General features: G+C 46.2%; 1 protein-coding gene and 1 long non-coding RNA gene across 2 annotated transcripts in view; one reads left to right on the top strand and one right to left on the bottom strand.

Moving 5' to 3' along the window:
• Positions 1-18,655, top strand: part of LOC134386519 (ral guanine nucleotide dissociation stimulator-like) — a 45,075-nt gene extending 26,420 nt beyond the window's left edge. Inside the window, exons 2-5 of the mRNA XM_063108724.1 lie at positions 16,001-16,194; positions 16,786-16,845; positions 17,766-17,968; positions 18,214-18,655. Coding sequence (XP_062964794.1) covers positions 16,019-16,194; positions 16,786-16,845; positions 17,766-17,968; positions 18,214-18,512 — 738 coding nt within the window. The 5' untranslated portion in view covers positions 16,001-16,018 and the 3' untranslated portion in view covers positions 18,513-18,655. The remainder of the gene's footprint in view (positions 1-16,000; positions 16,195-16,785; positions 16,846-17,765; positions 17,969-18,213) is intronic.
• Positions 1,502-9,753, bottom strand: LOC134386520 (uncharacterized). The gene is made up of 2 exons (XR_010024465.1): positions 9,395-9,753; positions 1,502-3,545 (listed from the first exon to the last, which is right to left on the bottom strand). It is a non-coding gene; the product is annotated as an uncharacterized LOC134386520 (long non-coding RNA).
• Positions 18,656-20,328: the final 1,673 nt, after the last annotated feature.

Here is a 20,328-nt window from a genome sequence, read left to right as displayed (position 1 = left end):
CTTGGTTTGAACCTTAGTCCACGTGTGATAGGAAGCCATCTGAGCATCGCAAAGAAAACAGTCATTGAATCTGTGAGAGCAGCCGTGTGTCGGAGGCACTGCAGACCGAAGCTGGAATATATATACTTGTGCGTGATTCGTATGGAGGATGCAGTTGAAACTGTGGAACTAGATTAATCAAAGAGAAACCCGTGTCATCAAATGAGGAAATGCTGACTGAGTAATACCTGAAATCAAATTCTGGTTCTGTACCTAAAAAGTACTTTCAAAAGAACACGGTCATCTGCAAGAGGTGAAGTTAGGTAAAGTCATTTAACTCACTCTTTTCTCATAAAAATCTGGGAAAAGTTTTGTAGAAAAGTATTTACCAACATATCCTTAATGAATAAGAGAACTTCTAATAATAAGTTGTTCTTTCTATAAAATTATTTTAAAATAAAAGCAACTTTAGAAAAATTTAGAGGATATTCAGGACAAGTAGCTTAGTAATTATTGTGTGGATATCCTTATATGAACAAGAATTAGCTATAAAAAATGGTTATCACAGAACCTTGACAATGTCCACTTGACATCTTTCATCCATGCAGAGTAAAAGTTGCCATTTTTCTCCTACAACTGTTTTATGGATGCCTGATCATGTGTTGGAATACTTTTCTTTTGTTAAGTATCATAATGGGTTTGGTTTTGCAGTAAGCCCAAAAATGAGTTTATAAAAAGGGCTTAAGAAATGGAATAGGAGAGTTTGAAGTTCTGGCCATCCAGAAGAGAAGGAGTCGGGGTAAGGAGGAAAGACGGGAGGAATAAGAATGCGAGAGGAGAGACAGCAACGTTGTGAGTAGCCTGGTGCCAGATTGGGTGCAGCATGGGCCTCGAAGAACTTGCAGAAATAGAAACAGTTAACGTCCAGTGTCTTTTTTAAAAAATGCCCCAGTGAGGCCACCACCACTGCTTCTAATCTCCACAAAACCAACAGTAAGTAATAGATGACATGGACTAACTCAAACTACTCAAGCCCTGTTGTTAAAGAGAGGCTCAGAAAAGTGCAGTAACCCATCTAAGATGGCAGAGTGGGAGGTGGCAGTGTCAGAACACACATCCAGGCTGTGTCACCCTGGTGCTTGACAGAAACATTGGGGAGGTCATCAGACTTTCCTTAAATTGTGAAATGGAGGTTCAAGTATATCTGCAGAATAAATTTTGCATAGAAGACAGTTTGCAAATACAGGACTAAAGGTAAATAATATATCTGAGCACATCTACTTAAGAGAAAATGTCAGCAAATCAAGGAGCTAAACTTATTACAGCAGCTCAAAATAATCATTATAGTCTCTCTGAGACACACCTCTGAAAATTGAATAGAATAAAGGAAATGTTGCTCATCAAAATCTTAATTGATCCAGTGAATTTCTGTAGTCATGAAATATTCAATTGACTGCTTAGAAAATCCAGTTATATTTATGATCCTTGTATTGACCCCAAAGGACTCAGAAAGGATAAAAAATTATTATGAGCATTATAGCATTTTTATTGCCTTTTGGTGGATTTATTGTATATGCTAACCTGTGATATTGTTATTTATGTACTTGTATTTCCCTTCCACTGGATTAAAGTTCATCTTTGCATTCCTTTAAACCATTTTGTAAATAGTAAGCAGTGAATAGCAAAATGCCTTGAGCATCCCTAAAAACTTGCCATGGCCTTTGCTCTTGATTAGTCTGTTTTGCTGAATTGAATTGACAGTATAACTGGTACTAATAATGTATAGAAGAAGAGAATAAAACCTAAGTTATCTTAATATTTTAACACTTGCTTTGAAATGGATAAGAAAGTGTTTATGAAAAACTCTATATTTATAATTTGTTATGAAATTAAAGTATAGTTTAGGATGACCTGAATTGACATCACACCTTTCTTCTGCTCACCATGGCCTCAGGCCCCCATTGGAGTAACAGACAGCCATTGCAGTCCCACAAACCTCCTACCCACTCCTGGCCCAGAGAGAGGTGCTTTTGGCGGCTAGTCTTGCTGAGACCGGAGAAGCAGCTCCTGCAGCTCTGGGGAGTTTCTCTGTTTCTTTAAAAACTATATCTAAATTGTATTTAGAGAGAAATTGTAAAATAATCTATTCACTTCAAAAATTTGGAAACTACAGATATGTATTAAACATAAAGAAGAAAATGGATATATCCCCTGTAAACATTTTGGTTAAAATCCTTCCAATCTTTTTTTTTCCTGGGCATTTTTTTCATAATTAATATTACACACTGTATATTCTCTCTGGTATCCTGCTATATATATATATCCCCATATCTATATACATTTCCCCACCATTTATGAGAATTCAAGTCAAGTCCTTAGTGACATAGATAAATATCTCCTGAAGTTAGATTAAGGTGACATTTCTCAAGTTGTGGGTAACGACTAACAGCAGATTCATAAGTTAGACACAGGAGCTGGGAAATGTAAAGTTCTTTGGAAGATTAGTGACACGTATTTCCATGGGCAGGAAAATAGAATTCATTCACGTTTGAGGCAGTGACTGATACATACAGAGTACTTTTGTGCCATCAGGTGCATGACACCCCAAAAAGTCAACAGGTGGCAGAGGAGGGTGACAGCAGCTGCCCATCAGGCGATACGTGCTTTGTGCAGCAGCCAGTTGACAGTCTCTGGCCTCCCCTTCCTCTTGACTGCTCCACATCGAGGGGGTCTCTTGACATGTTTGCTCTCCCCTCCCCGGCTTGTTCTCTTTCTCTTTGCTGTGTATTCTGGAGTCACCTCAGGTGTGGTGACATCAAGGTGCTGTGACTTCCAAGTTCTTATTCCAGCTCACGATTGGACTCTGTTTGCTCAAGGGTCCTTCTATTGAATTTCCTGGAATTCCAATTCCAGCAGAGTCTCCTTCGTTCTCCAGCACTCACCTGTAAGTAGGGTCACTCGCTCTCTCCCTGGGCTGAGAGATTTTCCACTGCTCCACTCTGGAACAAGTCCCCTGAGATGTTTCACAGAGAGCAAGAGTTAATCTGCCCGAATCAGGCTCCTGCTGCAGGAACAGCTTAGCTGTCAGGGTTTCATCCCTGTGGCTGCCACTCTGCTTCCTGTTCCTGGCGCTGTCAAAGTCATCCGTAGTGGCCACTGTTGTTGTTTGTTTTTAACAAAGTTCAGCCTCTGAGTCATGGATCTGGTCTTCACGTGGTCACTGCCCTTTAGGGCTGAATGGCTCATCGTTCTGCTCATCGGCCCAGCTGCTGGCATCTAGAGCGAGGCCCAGGGGCTTGGCTCTAGGTTGGCTCAGCATTGCCTCCCTGAGGGGCTCTGAGCAGCAACTCGTGCCTAAGAGCAATGGTTGTCTGCACTAAGTGGGAATCCCCTCCGGGTTGACAAAGCCTTCTTTCACTCTGCGAGGGCATGTACAGTCTTCCTGGTACACCTGAGACTGCTGGGTTTGGGAAGCAGAATAATTGCCATCGTCGTCCTGAGCAGTTACGGCTTCAAGACATCACCCTTTGTTGTAGAAGCATCCACGGTGATGCAGGAATTGGCATCTGCTTTAAGTAAAAGGTCAGTTTCAGAAACTGACTTTCAGAATGAGGAAGTTAAGTGGCAGTGCTGCTTAGGATAGAAAATGTTTTTATTGTCTACAATTTATTGAGCCCCCATGATAGGCCATGTTCTCAAAAAAATGTTATTTCATTTTAATCATGACAGCAACCATGCGTAAGGTATTGTTTATCCTAATCACAGGTGACAAGAAGCTGAGGCATATTGACCTCCCCAGAGGCACATGACTAGTAAGTGGCAAAACTGAAATGCAGACCTTAGTGTGCCTGACTCCAAACGCTGGCTCTCAGTCACCGTGCCAACAGCCTCCCACAGAGCAAACACTGAGACCCACTCACTGGAGTAAAAGCACGAGTCATGTTATTATAAAGCAGGTTATTTGGAATCTGAACTAATCAGTCAATGATTTATAGAGCCCAACTAGGTGCAAAGCAAGTTGCCAGGTCAGTGAAGGGACAGCCAAAGCATCATATGAAATTGTCCTTGCCCTAAGTTAGAGAGATGACATCAAACTGCATGCTGCACAAAAATGCCAGAGTTAAAGGACAACATCATGCAGCAGTGCAAGAGATGCCATCAGGAATACAGAGACTTCACTATGCATTGACCCTGTTCCAAGCACTTTTTTGATGGTAAAATATATATAACATAAAACTTACCATTTTTAAGTGTACAATTCCATGGAATTAAGTACATTCCTAGTGTTGTGCAACCATGACCACTAATCACCTGCTGAACATTTTTTATCATCCCATACTGAAACTCTGTACACATTAAAAACATAACTCCCAATTTTCCCTTTCCTCCAGCCTTAGCTAGCCACTGTCCTACTTTCTGTCTCTATGTGTTTGACTGTTCTAGATACATCGCATAGGTGGAATCACACAACGTCAGTTCTTTCGTGTCTGGCTTATTTCACTTGACATAATGTCTTCAGGGTCATCCATGATGTAGCGTGTGTCAGAATCTCATTCCTTTTTAGGAAGGAATTTATCAGTGGATAAATGGATAAATAAAATGTCACATACGAGGGTATCTCAAAAAGTTTGTGGAAAAGTGGAATTGAAAGATAATATGGGGCCGGCCCGTGGCTCACTCAGGAGAGTGTGGTGCGGTGCTGATAACACCATGGCCCCAGGTTCGGATCCCATATAAGGATGGCCGGTTAGCTCATTGGGTGAGCGTGGTGCTGACAACACCAAGTCAAGGGTTAAGATCCCCTTACCGGTCATCTTTTGAACAAAAAAAAGATAATATGAATCTTTCCATGAACATTTTGAAGACCCCCTTATGTACATATCTATATATACACATACACAAACAAAATGTTTATATAGATACACACACACACACACAATTTTGTTTATCCACTCATCTCATCTATTGATGGACATTTGGGTTGTTCCTAGAACTTCTATAAGAATTAACTTAACCTTTGAGGTTATTATTATCCCTATTTTCAGATGAAGAAAGAGGCTGAGGTAGACTAAAGAACTGGCCCAGTAAGTGACAAATTTGAATCCAGAGGCCTCAGTCAAGAGCCCGAAGTCTTAACCATTCTGCTCTGCTGTCCCTGTACTTTTGGGTGAGACTTGTGGGTAACTATGAGTTGTAAGGATGAGGAAATGCCCACAGTTTGCATTGGAATAAGGGCTCTGCATGGAGGCTTCAGCTCCAGTTTTGTGCCATAAGGACCACGGAAGATTTGGATAGGCCATGGGCTACAGGAGCCAACATGTGAGAGAGCGGGGATGGGCCTTGCTTTGAGAGCAAGGGTTATATAAGGTCCTGCAGGACCAGACATTTTCCACAAGGGAGATCATGTGCCAAGCAAAACAGCTGCTTAAAAAGTAAGGCAAACAGCTCACCAAGCACCTGCCCACAGCCTGCTCAGCAGGGAACAGCCCTGTCAGCACTGGGCTACCTTAAAACCGGCCATTGACTGGGTACATGGATTAAAGGGTTTTAAAGGCTGAATATACACTTCCCCCAAAACCTGTTCTACATTTAAGTTTTTAATCAAATGACATTTCAAGTGCCTAGAAGGACTGGCTATTTACAGAAACACATCATTTCTTTTTAAGTTCAGTGGATTCCAGGCTGTCCCTGTTTCCTCACTGTATATTTCACGATCATCCATCAACACTAATCACAATCCATTTTCGTCACTGTTTTACCTCCCCATGTGATTCTGCCTGCTGAGGTCTGAGTCCGTGAAGGTGACTAGAGTAGTTAAGAGCTTGCCTAGAGTTGCTAGCATTCAAGTGGCCGTGCGCGGAGGCTTTAAGATTGTAAGCTCCTTGAAAACAAAACCTCGCCCTTTTCTATGTCTTCCTCTGAGTCTAGCACAAAGCAGTTACCCCAGACTTTCAAAATGTGGTCTCCTGCATGGCATGGAACCACAGGAGGGACTGTCTGCAGTGAAGAAGAGATGAGTCCCTGGCTCGGTATAATGACCAGCAAGTTATTTAAACTTTCTAGACGTCAGTATGCTTATTTGAAAAATGGAAATCACAATGCCTGTTATTGAGAATAAAGATGCCTGCTTGCATTCTTTTTCTTTTTCAGCCCATGACTCCTCAGCTTAGACATTTTTACCTGGAAGAACCACCTACCCACCTACTGAGAGACCCACACCCCAATCTAACCCAGCCGGCTTGTCTCACTAAAGTCCAGCTACTGAAGGGAGAATATTCAGGCAATTGCGTTAAAAAAAGCTTAGTGACTGACTAATGCTGTCCCTAGAATATGAGCAGCTGAGCAAAGGCAGCCACAATGCTCGGGGACAGAGGCAATGTGGAGCTGTCATTGAATGGGTGCAGGATTTTGATGTGGGAGGATGAGAAAGTTCTGGAGATGGATGGTTGTGATGGTTAAACAACACTGAGAGTGCACTTGGTGCCGCTGAACTGCACGCTTAAAAATGGCTAAAACGGTACATTTTATGTCATGTGTATTTTACTACAATTGAAAAGTACTGTAGAGGCCTATAATAACTTTCTATGTTTTCTGAGTCCTTTGAGATCATAATAAGAATTGCAAATACGTTTGGGTCTTCTCCACGTTATCAAGGAGGGCTTATTTAGGGGCTGATCAGAAGTTTATGATATGACTTGGCACAGAAAGATGAAATGAGCCCGTTCTCTCCTGCTCTGTCTCCTTCTCTCTGTTTCCCACTGTCTCTCCTTCTCTCTCTCTGCCCCTCCACCTCTCTCTGAAGTCTGGTTGGGAAATAGTAACAAAAGGTTGTCAGCACAGCAGAGGTGAAAGTTCACAGTAGCCACGATGTAGCAACTGTCAGGACCACACAGGAGGAGGTGAGAGTGGAGGCCTTGAGCAAATCAGGACAAGTCCCAGCTATTATCATAAAATGAAAACTGTGAGCAAGCAGACACCATAAGTAAAAGACAGAGAAGAGACAGAGAAAGCACACAGATAAGCGAGGAGCAGAAACAGCTAGACCCCGAGAGGAGAAAAGTGGGGAGTCGCTGGAGTAAGGTTGGCGAAGCCCCATAATGTGGGTCCCCGAGGGCCTGCTGCCCCCAAGGTCGTCTCCACACAGCCTGTCACCTCTAATTTCCTGTATCCACATCCATGGATTTCCACACATAATGTCCCTGAAGGAACAAACCCACCGCACCAGGCATTACTTAGACCTTTTTTATGCTACTTATTCCATTTCTGGAGAGTTCTTCAGTCTAAGAGGTATATAAAACACAAGGTAGAGAAATGCAATAAAAATGCACAATGATTGTGGATGGGAATCTATTGAAACTTTGCTAAGAATAGGATGAAGTCATCTGAAGAAAAAGTAGCTGAGATTACTTCGATAAATAAGAGCAGACCTATAAGTATCGTCACCACTACCAGTCTAATAGCCACTCTGCAGCAGGACTAAAGGTGAGTGCTGGAAAGTAACGGGTCTTTAGCCAGTTCCTCTGAGAGTTAACCTGAATGGTAAGTTGTTTGGGGAATGTATGTTCTGTGAGTATGGAATGAACAATGAGGGTGGAAAGGGAAGGACAGAAAACCAATCCAGGAAAGCATTCCTGCCATGGGTAGTTTACCTCTATGGTGACCAGTTGCTTTTGAAAATCTTTTGAAATTTATAATGAAATATGTCTCAAAACTATCCCCTCAGGGGAAGAAAGAGGGAAGCATTTATCCACAGGTTCTTGTCCTTTTGGGGGCCAAGATTGTTACTTGGAGACTTAACTACTCCTCAGGGAGCAGGTCCCCAGGGCAGCCTCTTGTGCCAGCATCAGAGAAGCCCTGGCAGAGCTGGTTGACACTGAGAGGCCTTGGTCACACCGGCACAGTTGGTACAATGCCAGGAGGACGTGAAACTGTGTATGAGACGTGTCTGAGACAATGGTGTCTGCTCCTCTTATTCCAATCAGGCTCCTAACCGCAGTAAGCCCAGAGAGATGGGTTCTCTCAAAGACAGTTAGGGAGAGAGACCCCCACTAAGTGAAGACTCCTAACACCCTCCATTCTTACTACCCAGAGCTTTCCTCTCACCTCATTACAAATACTCTATACAGTTTAAACTTATTTTCTAAAAAATATTACAATAAATGAGAAAGCAAAGATACCACATGGTATATACACATTTGCATTAAAGACATTTATTGTGTCATGATCACGAAAAGGAAGGAAAGCCACTCTTTTGAAAGGTGGGCGCACCTTTAGGATTACACTTCTCTCAATGTAACTGACAATATCCTTATGTGGAAATAGAGGAGGGAGTATAGGAAAAAAGTTATATAGAACATAGAACAATGACTATGCATGACAGATTTTTAATTAGTTTTTGTTTTGTAAATTACAATGGTGAAATAATTGGCTGACAAGAACTCAGGGCTGGCTTTGTTTCAAGATAGTCGTGACAGTAAAGGACACTAGAGAACTTGGAGACGTCTGTTATAAAAGATACATTTCAGAGATGTCAGTCAGAAAACAGTGATGTTGAGAAGCGTCTGATGATTTACCTAGTGAAGCAAGCTCTCACCCTTGGCACTTGCAGTGCCTGTGCTTTACAGTGCCTGGCACAATGATATCAGCTTGTCACCCCATGGGACAAAGTTCATGCCTTTACCTTCACTAAGCCTCTCTTCACAGTCAGCACATTAAAACAAACACAGGCACACACATAAGAGCTACAAAATACATGAAACAAAAAGAGATAGAATCGACAGGAGAAATAGACAGATCTACAATTACAGGGGAAACATCAACAGCCCTCTCAACAATTGATGGAACACCTAGACAGAAAATCATCACGGATGTGGAAGAACTCGACATCCTCAACCGAAAAGATCTAACAGACATGGGTAGAACATTGCTCTCAACAGCAGCAGAACGCACATTCTTTTCAAGTACCTGTGGGACATATACCAAGATAGGCTATATCCTGGGCCATAAAACAAACCTAAACAAATTTAAAAGGATTGGAAATCACACTAAGTATGTTCTCCAGAAACATAAAGTTAAAAAGAAAGTCTCCAGACACTTGGAAACTTAAAACACACATCTACGTAATTCATGACTCAAAGAGGAAGTCTCAAGAGAAGTAAAACACACAGTGAAAGCAGTTCAAAGAGGGAAATTTACGGTTGTAAACACTCACGTTTAAAAAAAAGGATCTCAAATCAACAACAAAACTACACTTTAAGGAATTAGAAAAATAGAGCAAACTAAGCCCAAAACTAGTAGACCAAAAAAAAAAAAAGATAAAAGCCAAAACAAACGCAATAAAAATTTTAAAAAATAGAGAAAATCAACAAAATTAAGAACCAAGACAGTTCTTCAAAAAGATAACAAAACTGACGACCTGCGTCGTGTGATCAGCGCTCCCCGCGCTCTTTGTTCTCACCCGTCGCTCGTGGTGACCGTGTGGCTTTCATAGCACACGGCTCCGCGGTCAGGACTGTCACGCGGCGGACTGTGCCTGCCAGCCTGGGGCCGAGGAACCGCCAGGACCGTCGGCCGACGACAGCCCACGCGGGTCCCCCCACGGCTGTGCTCGCGCCTCGTCAGCGCAGACCCCTTGCACCGACCTGGAGCACGCGTGGGAATCCGTCGTGTCGCTGGAACCCGCTGTCATCGGCCGCAGAGGGGCGGGAGCAGGGAGTGGAGAGCGGCCGGTCGTGCGCTCCTGTCCCCGGGCGGGACGGGCGGCCTGGGAGCGGCAGCTGCAGGCAGGGCCACCAGGAGGCGCCACGGAGAGCGCACCCCGCGACCGCGGCTTCCCGTCGGCGGCTCTGAGCGCCGCGCACCGGCGGCTGCGGGGACGCGGCTGACAGCCCGGCGCGGGCCGCGTGTCCTCTGTGCGCGGTGGCGTCTGCGCACGCGCACTGTCCCGGTTAGGGCAGCTGCTGTCACCATAGGTGAACGCCTCAGGGACCCATGTGGTGCTCTGGACGACACCTCCTGGGAGCCGATGTCTACACTGCAGCCTCCGAGCAGTCGGGGTCGGCACGATCCCCCGTGGCCGTCACCAGGGCCCTGTCCCCTGTCCGGGTTTATGTCTTCTCCGTAGTGGGAGACGCCCCCCCATAGACTGCTAAGAAAACGGTCTTGGGCTGCTCAACGTCCAGAGGCCCGTCCTCGCCTTGTCGGACTCACGTTTGACGACGAAAAGCGGAGACTGGAACCGACTCTGCACGAGACGCTGAAGGCCCGACTCCCCTGTCGTCTCCGTCTTGAGGCTCCTCCGCAGGGTCCGTCCCCTGGACCCCCACACCCAGAGTTGACACGGTGTCCCCTGTGCTTCCCCAGTGCGGGGCGGCGTGTGGACCCATCGTCACTCTCCACGTGGGGACCTCTGGGGACCTCCGGGACCTGTCCCTTCCTCCTTTCTCCCACGGTTCTCTCCTCCTGCCCATCTCCGCGGCTCTTCCTGGAGCGCGTGTTGTTCAGACTCTGGCTCTGCGGACACGCACTTCCGGTTTCTCTCTCTTTCCCTTTTACTCCTTTTACTTTTTTATGCTTTTTTTCAATTGTATCTTTCTCGTTATCCTTTTGTCTTTTTGATCTAATCAGGCTTCCCCTGTGTTATTTTCTCTTCTTTCTAGTGAGTTGTTTTCTAAGTTAAATTTCAACACTTACGGGCCGCCCCGTGGCGCACTCGGGAGAGAGCGGCGCTGGGAGCGCAGCGGCGCTGCCGCGGGTTCGGATCCCACATAGGGATGGCCGGTGCGCTCACTGGCTGAGCGCGGTGCGGACGACACCACGCCTAGGGTTGCAACCCCCTTAACTGTCACACACACACACACACACACAAAACAAACAAACAAAAATTTCAACAGTTATATTTTTAATTTCTAAATGACCTCGTGGTTATTTGATTCATCTTCTCCCTCTTCTACTTTAACAATGTCTGTTCTTCGTCAGTAAGTCCAACAGTTTCTCTCCTATAACTCTGAGGAAGTTAATGGTATTTTCTGTTTCCCTTGCATGATCTCTATTTCTTCCAATTCGCTTTTTCCTTTTTTGTTTGTTTGCTTTGGCCTGTTTCATATTAGAGGATTTGCTGAAACTAGAGGATTTGCTGAAACATCTGGGGCCCTTGGCATCTGCTCATGGTTAACAGGGCAGCACGGGACAGTCTTGCTCGTGTGCTGTGGCTTCGTGGCCTGTGGGTGACTCTGTGAGGTTCTTTGACTGGGTTCTTGACTGAGGTGCCCAAATCAGCAGAGTGTGTACTGAAGAACTGGACTCCAAGGCCAGATGACATGCATTTGCATTTGTTTTAATTTTACAAGTGTCCATGACAATTCCTAACGTATCTTAATGCTGAGCACACCAAAGACTGTTAACACTAGGTATTCATGCCATCGCCAGTCACATAAAGGACACCTACAAATTTAGGGTACAGAACTTCCAACAAATAGTCATTTAATACCCGTTATTTGAAACCAAGTGTTTCGTGCACATACGAATTAGAGAGCATCTGGCTTCTTTAAGGGGTAAACAGTGAGGTGGAGCTGAAGATGGAGAGAAGCCCAGAGAGGGGACTAGGAACGTGACAAGTTTGACTTCGCATCTCATAGGCACTTTTCACTTCATTTCTCTCCATTCATAGCACATGCTAAGTGCAAACACAAGATCGGCGCCTCGGCTTGGTTGAGTTGAAGTCAATGCAAGTCCTAGTTCAAAGAGGCCCTGAGTCTTCTGCGTGGGAGCCAGTCCACACCACGACAGACAGATGTGATGGGTTTTAATTGTTAGCAGGGTTGAAGTTGTCCAGGAGAACATGGGAAAATGAAAATTCTGAGAAGAAAGGAGGGAAGCATCCAAAACTACCATGGAGCAGGGCCGGCCCGTGCGCACTTGGAGAGTGCGGTGCTGACAGCACCAGGGCCACGGGTTCGGATCCCTACGGAGGGATGGCTGATTGGCTCACTTGGGAGAGCGTGGTGCTGACAACACCACATCAAGGGATAGGATCCCCTTACCGGTCATCTTTGAAAAGAAAAAAAAGTAATTTTTTTCAACTGAATAACTTCTCTCCATTGCTTCTCATTATAGAATAAGAGGTGGTTCTGTGTTAAGTATTTTGGCACTTGGAAATAATGAAATCAAAATTAGAAATGGAATGTAGTTCTAAAACCTTATCAAATTACAGTGATAGCTATAATAATCAAATCAATGAAAGATTCTTAAATAATTATGATACTCAAAATTCAGAGCTACATGCAAAGTCACAAATATATTTAAAGTTAAAACGCATAGCAATATTAAAAACTTAAAGCACAGTCACCTACCTTGCCTTGCTGTATGTATCAATCCTTTCAAAGAAACAGCCTCTCCTAAAGCAATTGTCATTTCACTAAATTGATCACCTGCCTCAAACTCCTTGACATTTGAAACTATTCTTCCAGAGTCATCATTTTAATTTCCCTCCCATGACTTGGAATTACGAGCCTCAATACATTTGCATTGTTCCCTGTACTATTCCACAATGGGGGACAAAAAGCCTACCCTTGCCTTATCTGTGAGCATCTTTTTTCCTTGCAATCAGCTTATTCTCCATAGCAGCAGAGTATCTCTCTGTTGCATATTATTCCAATATGATCATGTATAGGCTGGCTGGTAGCTCAGCTGGTTAGAGCACAGCCTCGTATCACCAAGGTCAAGGGTGTGGATCCCTATATTGGCCAGCCACACACACACAAAAAAAGATTCCAATATGATCATGTATTTATTGACCTAATAGGAGCAGATGACACTGTTTTTGTTTTGTTTTGCTTTTTAATTAAATGAACTTAAAAAAATACCTGTTTATTTCAGACCTTTAGAATTTTCTAGGGCTTACTAAGGTTTATCAGTGTCTCTCTTTTAAACACACAAGTACACAGAGTACCTAGAACCCTAGTTGGAAGTTACAGCAGAAAGAAGATACTACGTAGGCACAAAAAAACAGCAAGAAATCTCAAATTCTTATGTTTTACAGGAATGATTTTTCCCTTTGCAAAAGATGTGTTCTTTCTATTTCTTTGCCTCTTGTAACTTAACACATCACCCCTCCCCCAAATATCATCTACTTTCCACTAAACTTACTTGCTTTAATGCTCTTTGTTTTTAAAAGTCAAGCTCATTTGCCACTTTCAGCAAAATAGCTTCTCTCAATTCTCAAAAAAGTAATCTATAGTCCATTTTCTACTCAGAAACATTCCAGAGCCTCCCCCAATATTGTTGACATTCTCCTTAATACCACATTTTTAAACAATAGTCCTAAGCATAAAAGAAAAGCACCTCTATGGTCATATTGTTTGGATCATTTCTTTTGTCATTGGTATCAGAAGTTTTCACATATTTTTATCATTCAGTTGCATGCCAGGACAAATGAACCGCAATTTTCTACTAATGTTTAAGAAATTTGTAATCATCTTCTAGCTAAGATGTCAAGAAGTCAGGACAGGATGGTGACTCTGGGAAACCTTTGTGCCCTGGCAGTTTCTGGCTGAAGGAAGTCGTGGACAGACTAAATTAAAGGCCTGGCAGTTTATCAGGCAGCATGTTCATGGTGACCTCCCATCTGGGTGTTCTAGATGAATCCTGGGCTTCAATACAGTAGTTACCTGTCAGATCACATTTTCAAGATAATTCATTCATCAGTACTTGGCACCTATTCTTTGCCAGGTGCTGGGCGGGGGGCCTGGGATATGGGCAGACCGAGGTGCAGACTCTGCCCCTGGGTTGCTGACTGTCAAGTGAGGGGGACTAAGGATCATGACATAATGCAGAGTGATAACATGTGTAGGCAGAGCACTAGGTAATAAAATCAGCCTCTTCTCAAGTGCAGCATTTCAGGGAGTATTTATGGAGCCCCTGTGTCAGGCCCTGGATTCTGGGCACAACATAGTGACATGGTTGCTGTCTCCCAGGACCAGTAGGCTGTGGGCTGGGAAAGTGTTGAGACCAATGGATCTACATCACAGCGATGTGTGTCTGGTGTAAAGGAAATGGGGTGTGAAGCCAGAGTATGGGGGTGGAATCCTGATTATGTCAACAATGGATATTTTATACAATTTGAAAAGAATTGCTGAACATATCTGCATACTTTCATCTAATGGAGATATAAAGTTATTCCAAAAATGGAATCTTCCTCAATTCTAGTTATGTTTGCATTTAACACGAGCACTTGTCCCTGCCATTCAATGATTTTGAAAATAGGATTTGAATTTGTGTATAGTATTTCTTACTTACTTACATCTTACACATCAGTTACATGTTGCCGTCATCTTAGTGGACCAAACGCCTCTGGTTCTTCTCTGCAAATGGTGTTCATTTCCTACCATCTACAGGGAGCTTCCTAATCTAGAATATTCTGATGGCCTCCTGGATCACTTTACCCTTTCCTCTCTTCGAATGGCAGCCACCCGATAGCACGTCCTCTCTTCTTCCTTATACTGGGATCCTCTCCCAAGCCAGGGTGCAGCTGAATCAGCTCTTTGTCCAGCTCTCAGCACCATGCTTGGCATATGGTAGATACACACAGAGAGAGCAGAGGAGACAGAGCACAAGACTCTAGTGACAGGCGTGTTACAATGACATTTAGAAAGTGACACCTTCTCACTTTTGATACTCTATTGGTTAGAAGTGAGTCACGAAGTCGAGTCCACACTGCAGGGCAGAGGATTACGTGAGGATGTCTGCAGCAGATGGTGGGGACCACTGGGAGCCCCTGAGGAGTCGCCCACCACAGAGACAGAGATGTGGCACTTGAGTCCAAACCTAAATACACATGAAGCCATTGTGAGGTTTTATGGAGGACAGCAGTATGTGAATGCATGAAATTTCAACTGTTGCATGGTGCAGACAGGGAAAACAGACCAAGAGCAAAAGTGACATTTTCAAGATTATATGACAGGAACCAGACCTCTCGTTAGTCGTATTCCATGCTACCTTCCACACCGTCATGGATTTTATCTCTAGTCTTGTTTATTAGCTGCATGTGACACCGGCCATAGGTTTTAGAGATGTTTTCTCACACATGCCTGATGCCATCCCTGGGAAGAAGATGCTAGAATGATCACCACTGTGCAGAAGGGGAGAGTGGGGAGGTCCTGAGAGTCACAGTGGCTTGTCCAGGGTCACATAAGTGATAAGAAGCAGGAGCTGGGGCTGAGCCTACGTGTATCTCCTTCGAGCTGTGATGCTGGCTGCACCCAGGCCTTGCACAGGGGTGTGGTCAGGCAGTGTTGGTGGAAGTGTGGGCAATAGAGAGAGTTCATGGGGATGGAGGGTCAGCAGTCAGGTACCCAGAGGGACATTTGCAGTCTTGTACACAGAGGAGGGGCCCAGGAAATGAGGTACCAGGAAGATACCTCACTTCCTTGATGACAGACCCCAACAGAACTCGGAACTCGGTAACCTGGCACCCACATTCTATACACAGCCCCTTCCCCAGTTCACTTGGCCACAGGCAGAGTGAGATGTTGTGCTGTGTCCCGAGGTCCCGGGGCCGTAGCCCCAGGCAGCCCTGTGCTGAGAGGCTTGGCCAATGCTTCAGGCGCTGGTTCAGCCCTCGCCCTCGACCCCTGTGGCTGTTTGGGAGGAGGTCCCCAAAGGTAATGTCAGGTGGCCCAGGGGAGGGCTGGCTACGCCAAGCCAGGCCAGCACTGTGAGCCTCCCTAGGTGACCACACCCTCCTCCTGAGTGTGTGAGGAATGGGGACATGGGACACCCTCCCTGGGCAGGGGCAGAGGGTGGGGGGTTTATAAACCTGCTGGTCCTGGTGTGTTCACACCTCAGGTCATGGCTGCAGGGTGAAAGGGGACTGCTGTGGTCGCAACCACCACCCTGTGCATTAACCCTGGGCCCTCAGGCTGTCTTCTCATGTCCTCCCTGGGCTTAAGACTGGCCTCCAGCCTCTTCCCTCCTGTGGGTTCACGGTGCTGTCACTGTGTATCTCTCCCCTGTCCTGTCCTAGAATGAAGACGAGACTTCCATGAGTCCGGATGCCACCCATAGGGTGTGGCGTCTCCCGGCAGGCACTCTGAAGAAGCGGTTGAAGCACCTGGTGCCCGCTGCCCTGGCTGGCAACTGCTCCTATGTGCACATGTTTCTGCTTAGTTACAGGGACTTTACCAGTCCCCTGCAGATGGTGCACCTGCTTTTCCTCAGGTGAGCACTCTGGCCCTCGATCGCACAGTGTCACTAGGCCGCCTCCCGTCTGTGAGTCTTGGGACTGTCACCACACCCCTCTGAGCCTCAGTTTCCACTTGTGTTCAGTGGGTGGTCACAGGAACAAGCTCCAGTGGGTCCCCCATGGAAAGTGCTGCTCCTGAGTCCAGCCCTGTGGAAGGTCTGCTGGAGGGGCCACGGTCGTCCTCATTCAGGATTCCTGCCCCCCCACGAGGAAGTCTCTGTCACCCCCTCACTGACCTCGTTGACTTGGGCTTCACTGTTTTCACATTTTTACAGGAAATTTGAGATTCTATCTGCAGGCTCCTGGGTGTGTTCAAAGCAGGGAGACCAGGGGCGGGCAGAGCGGCTTCAGGTGCACCCAGCTCTCTTGGGAGGAGTTGGTTGGGGTTCATTCCTTCAACAAACATATGTGAAGCCACACTATGTGCACTCACTTTCTGGGCACTGACCATAATCCAATAAACCGAGGAGACTACATGCCCTGCCCTCCTGGGCTTCCATTCTAGTCAGAGAGAAGCAGGTAGTGCCACCATGTGGTAGATTTGACACCCTCCTGCCCTCCTCTAGGTATGGACGCATGGTTCATGATTGTCACGGGGATGGCGAATCCTTGGAGCAGCTAAAATGGTAAGGGGGGTTTGGGTGCAGATGGAGGGGCTCCCATCTCCACACAACTGTGTGTGGTCTGCAGGGGCCTGTGGATTGGGGAGCTGGCAGAACTCTGGCTCCCACACATCTTATGATTCCTGCAGCATGGCTGAAGGCTCAGGGTTTCCCTTCAGGAAAAGGAGTCAAGATGAGCTGGGGATGGGGCCCCAGGCACTGTAGGGTGTGAGAGGCTGGAGAGCAGAGTGAGCCCAGAGAGAATCCATCCCCACCCCCTCCCCCCAGCCCTGCCCACACCCTCAGAGCCCGTGCTGAGCCAGAGCAGGAGGTGTGCAGAGCATCCCGCTCACACTCGGGGCTGGAGCCTCCATGGCGATACTCAGCTGGTGCTGGGGGCACAGAGTGTGGTCAGGGCCAAGAGATCGGTGTCAGTGCGAAGAGGAGATGCAGATTTTCACGCAGACACTTGGGCAGTACATCCACGTGTGAGCTCAAGTTTGGGCTTTTCCAAGAGCCCTGGGTAGGCCAGGGGAGCAGAGCCTCCCTCTGTTTCCTCATTTATCACATATTGCTGGACACCTCCTGTGTGTCAGTGAGTAATGCCCAGAGCAGACAGCACCCTCCTGGGGTGGACATGTCATTCCAGCAGGGATGGGGCAGTGACACAGACAGAGGAGGGTGTCAGGTTTCCCTGAAGAAGGGAAAGGTGGTCACACCAGTGGTTGAAGGCTCCTCCCATGGAAGCTTTTGCCAGCCCCTCCTTGGTCGCGAGGCCCATCTCTGCCAGGGCTGCCAGACTGGGGATGGACATTGGAGGGGCTGGTCTATGGACAGGCAGCGGCAGAGGGTACAAGACTGCAGCTCACTCAGGGGAGCCCTGGGAGGGCAGCATAGAGGGATAGGCCAGGCCTCTGACGCTGCTACCCACCTGTCTCCCCCAGTGCCATGTCCTCCATCTTAAAGATCTGGCTGGATTTCTATTCCGTTGATTTCTACGAGCCTCCTGCATTTTATTGTTTGAAGTCCCTGCTGGCCTACATACACATCAACATGCTGGGTTCGGAGGTGGAGCGCAAGGCTGATCTTCTTCTCGCAAACCTGAAGAAGCTGGAGCACCTGGAGCCCAGTGAGGCGGAGACTGAGGGTGAGGAGGAAGAGGGTGGGTGCCTGTGAGGGTTGGGGAGAGGGCTGGGCTGGGCCACACAGAGCAGAGTTTCCAGAAGCAGGCTGGGGACAGGGGCACTGAGTACTCAGAACAATCATGCAGTGTTCTGCAGTGTGGGGAGACTTCCTGAGGCTGGGTCTCTGGACTTGGGCTTCTCAGAAAGACAGTGTCATTGGAAGAGACACAGAAACTCACGTTGACATTTTCAATTATTCTCACTCCAGTTCCAGTTTCTGCCCAGGCTGAACAACAGTCCCAAGACCTACTGCCACGTTCAGCTCCAGCTCCAGCTCCAGCTCCACCTCCACTGCCAGAGCCAGAGCCAGAACCAGAGGAAGAGCTAGATCCAGAGGCAGAGCAAGATCCAGAGCCCAAGCCAGAGCCAGAGCACGACGAAGATCCTGAGCTAGAGTCAGAGCATTTTCCCTTCGCACCCAAAGTGGCTTACACCAATACCAAATTAATATGCACCATTCAGTTTGCCACATGTACTTCTGACTCATCTCCAGAGAGTCTTAGATAAGGGGGAAATGATGAAGCTGAGTACAGTAAATGGATTGAATGCTGACAGACAGGAACTACGGTTGGGATGGGGTCTGCATCCTTTTTGTTTTTATAGTCTCTGCACATAGCCTTGATAATAAAACTGACATATGTGTGCAGCAATGGGCTGTAGTATCACATATCCACTTTAACCATTGCACACTTTTAGAAACAAAGATTTGGAAGCTTTAGGCAAACATAATTTCATTACACCCAGAACCTAGGACCTAGGTAACCTAACCTTCTCCCAATTAATAGTACAGCTTAAGGGCCGGCCCATGGCTCACACGGGGAGTGTGGTGCTGATAACACCAAGGCCACGGGTTCGGATCCCATATATGGATGGCTGGTTAGCTCACTGGGTGAGCGTGGTACTGACAACACCAAGTCAAGGATTAAGACCCCCTTACTGGTCATCTTTAAAAAAAAAAAAAAGAATCAGAAACTCTGAGGGCCAGCTGTGGCTCACTTGGGAGAATGTGGTGTTGTTAACACCAAGGCCATGGGTTCGGATCCTATATAGGGATGACCGGTTAGCTCACTGGGTGAGCGTGGTGCTGACAACACCAAGTCAAGGGTTAAGATTCCCTTACCGGTCATCTTTAAAAAAAAAAAAAAAAAAGTACAGCTTAAGATGGCAACTAGGTGCCAAAAGGTTTAGGTGTAGTTGAAGGTTTTACCAAGGTTATTTGGGAGAATATCAGATGGTTGGATTCACGGTGCTGTGGATGTGGGAGAGGACAGAGGTGCCTCCCAGAAAGTCTCTGAGGATGATAGTATGGACAGTACAGTGATACATACGGATGGGGCCACTCAGTGTTGCTTCTAAGCTGTGAAGAAAACGTTTCCGCTACATTTTTCACTCACTGTAGTAGCCAAGCACCTTTCAGCGTGGTTTAAGGAGATGGTAAAAAGTAGTAATAGTGCTGCCACATGAGATCCAAAAAGGCAAGCAAAAGATAGCTTTTCCAAAGCTGCTCTCATGAGGTCTCTGTCTTAGTCCATTTAGTGTTGCTGTAACAGAATACGTGAGGCTGAGTAATTTATAAAGAAAAGAGGTTTATTTAGCTCGCGGTTCTGGTGACTGGAACTCCAAGACGATGGTGTGGGCATCTTCTTGGCTTCTGGTGAGGGCCATGTGCTGCATCAAGACATGGTGGAGAAGCAGAAAGGTGAGTGAGTATGTGCAAAGAGACCAAACACAAGCCGGGCTTTATAACAACTTGCTTTCTTGGGAACTAATCCAGTGAAGAGAACCCACTCCTGAGAGATGGCATCAGTCTATTCATGAGGGATCTACCCCCGTGACTCAAACGCCTCCCACTAGGCTCCACCTCCAAACACTGAGCCACTGGCAGTTAAAGCTTTAAGATGAGTTTTGGCAGGGAAAAACCACACCCAAACCATAGAAGTCTGCTTTTGTGCCTAACTAACCCCTAGCTCAGAACCTGATTTAGATACTCAAGGAAAACTCCGACCCTTATCCCCACCCAAGGCTGGACCCGATGACCCTCCGTTATGTCCCTGTAGCACCTGTGTTATCACTTTCATAGCCCATTTCATGATACAACTCCTGAGAATTGCAACCTTAATTCTCCACCAGACTATATGTATTCCTTAGGGCCATGGATTATTGTATTCCCTGTGGTATCGCCACGAAGTAGTTTGTACAGAGCCTGATGTATAGTATACATCCAAGTATTTATGGGCTGAATAGCTTAGTCTCAACTTAGATGAACACATTTGCTCTGTGGTCACTGATTCAACCAGTATTCCAAACCCAACAGAATGTAAGT

Source organism: Cynocephalus volans, chromosome 9 (genome assembly GCF_027409185.1).
Source record: "Cynocephalus volans isolate mCynVol1 chromosome 9, mCynVol1.pri, whole genome shotgun sequence".
Classification (NCBI taxonomy): Eukaryota; Metazoa; Chordata; class Mammalia; order Dermoptera; family Cynocephalidae; genus Cynocephalus; species Cynocephalus volans.
This window is presented reverse-complemented; position numbering and strand designations above follow the sequence as displayed.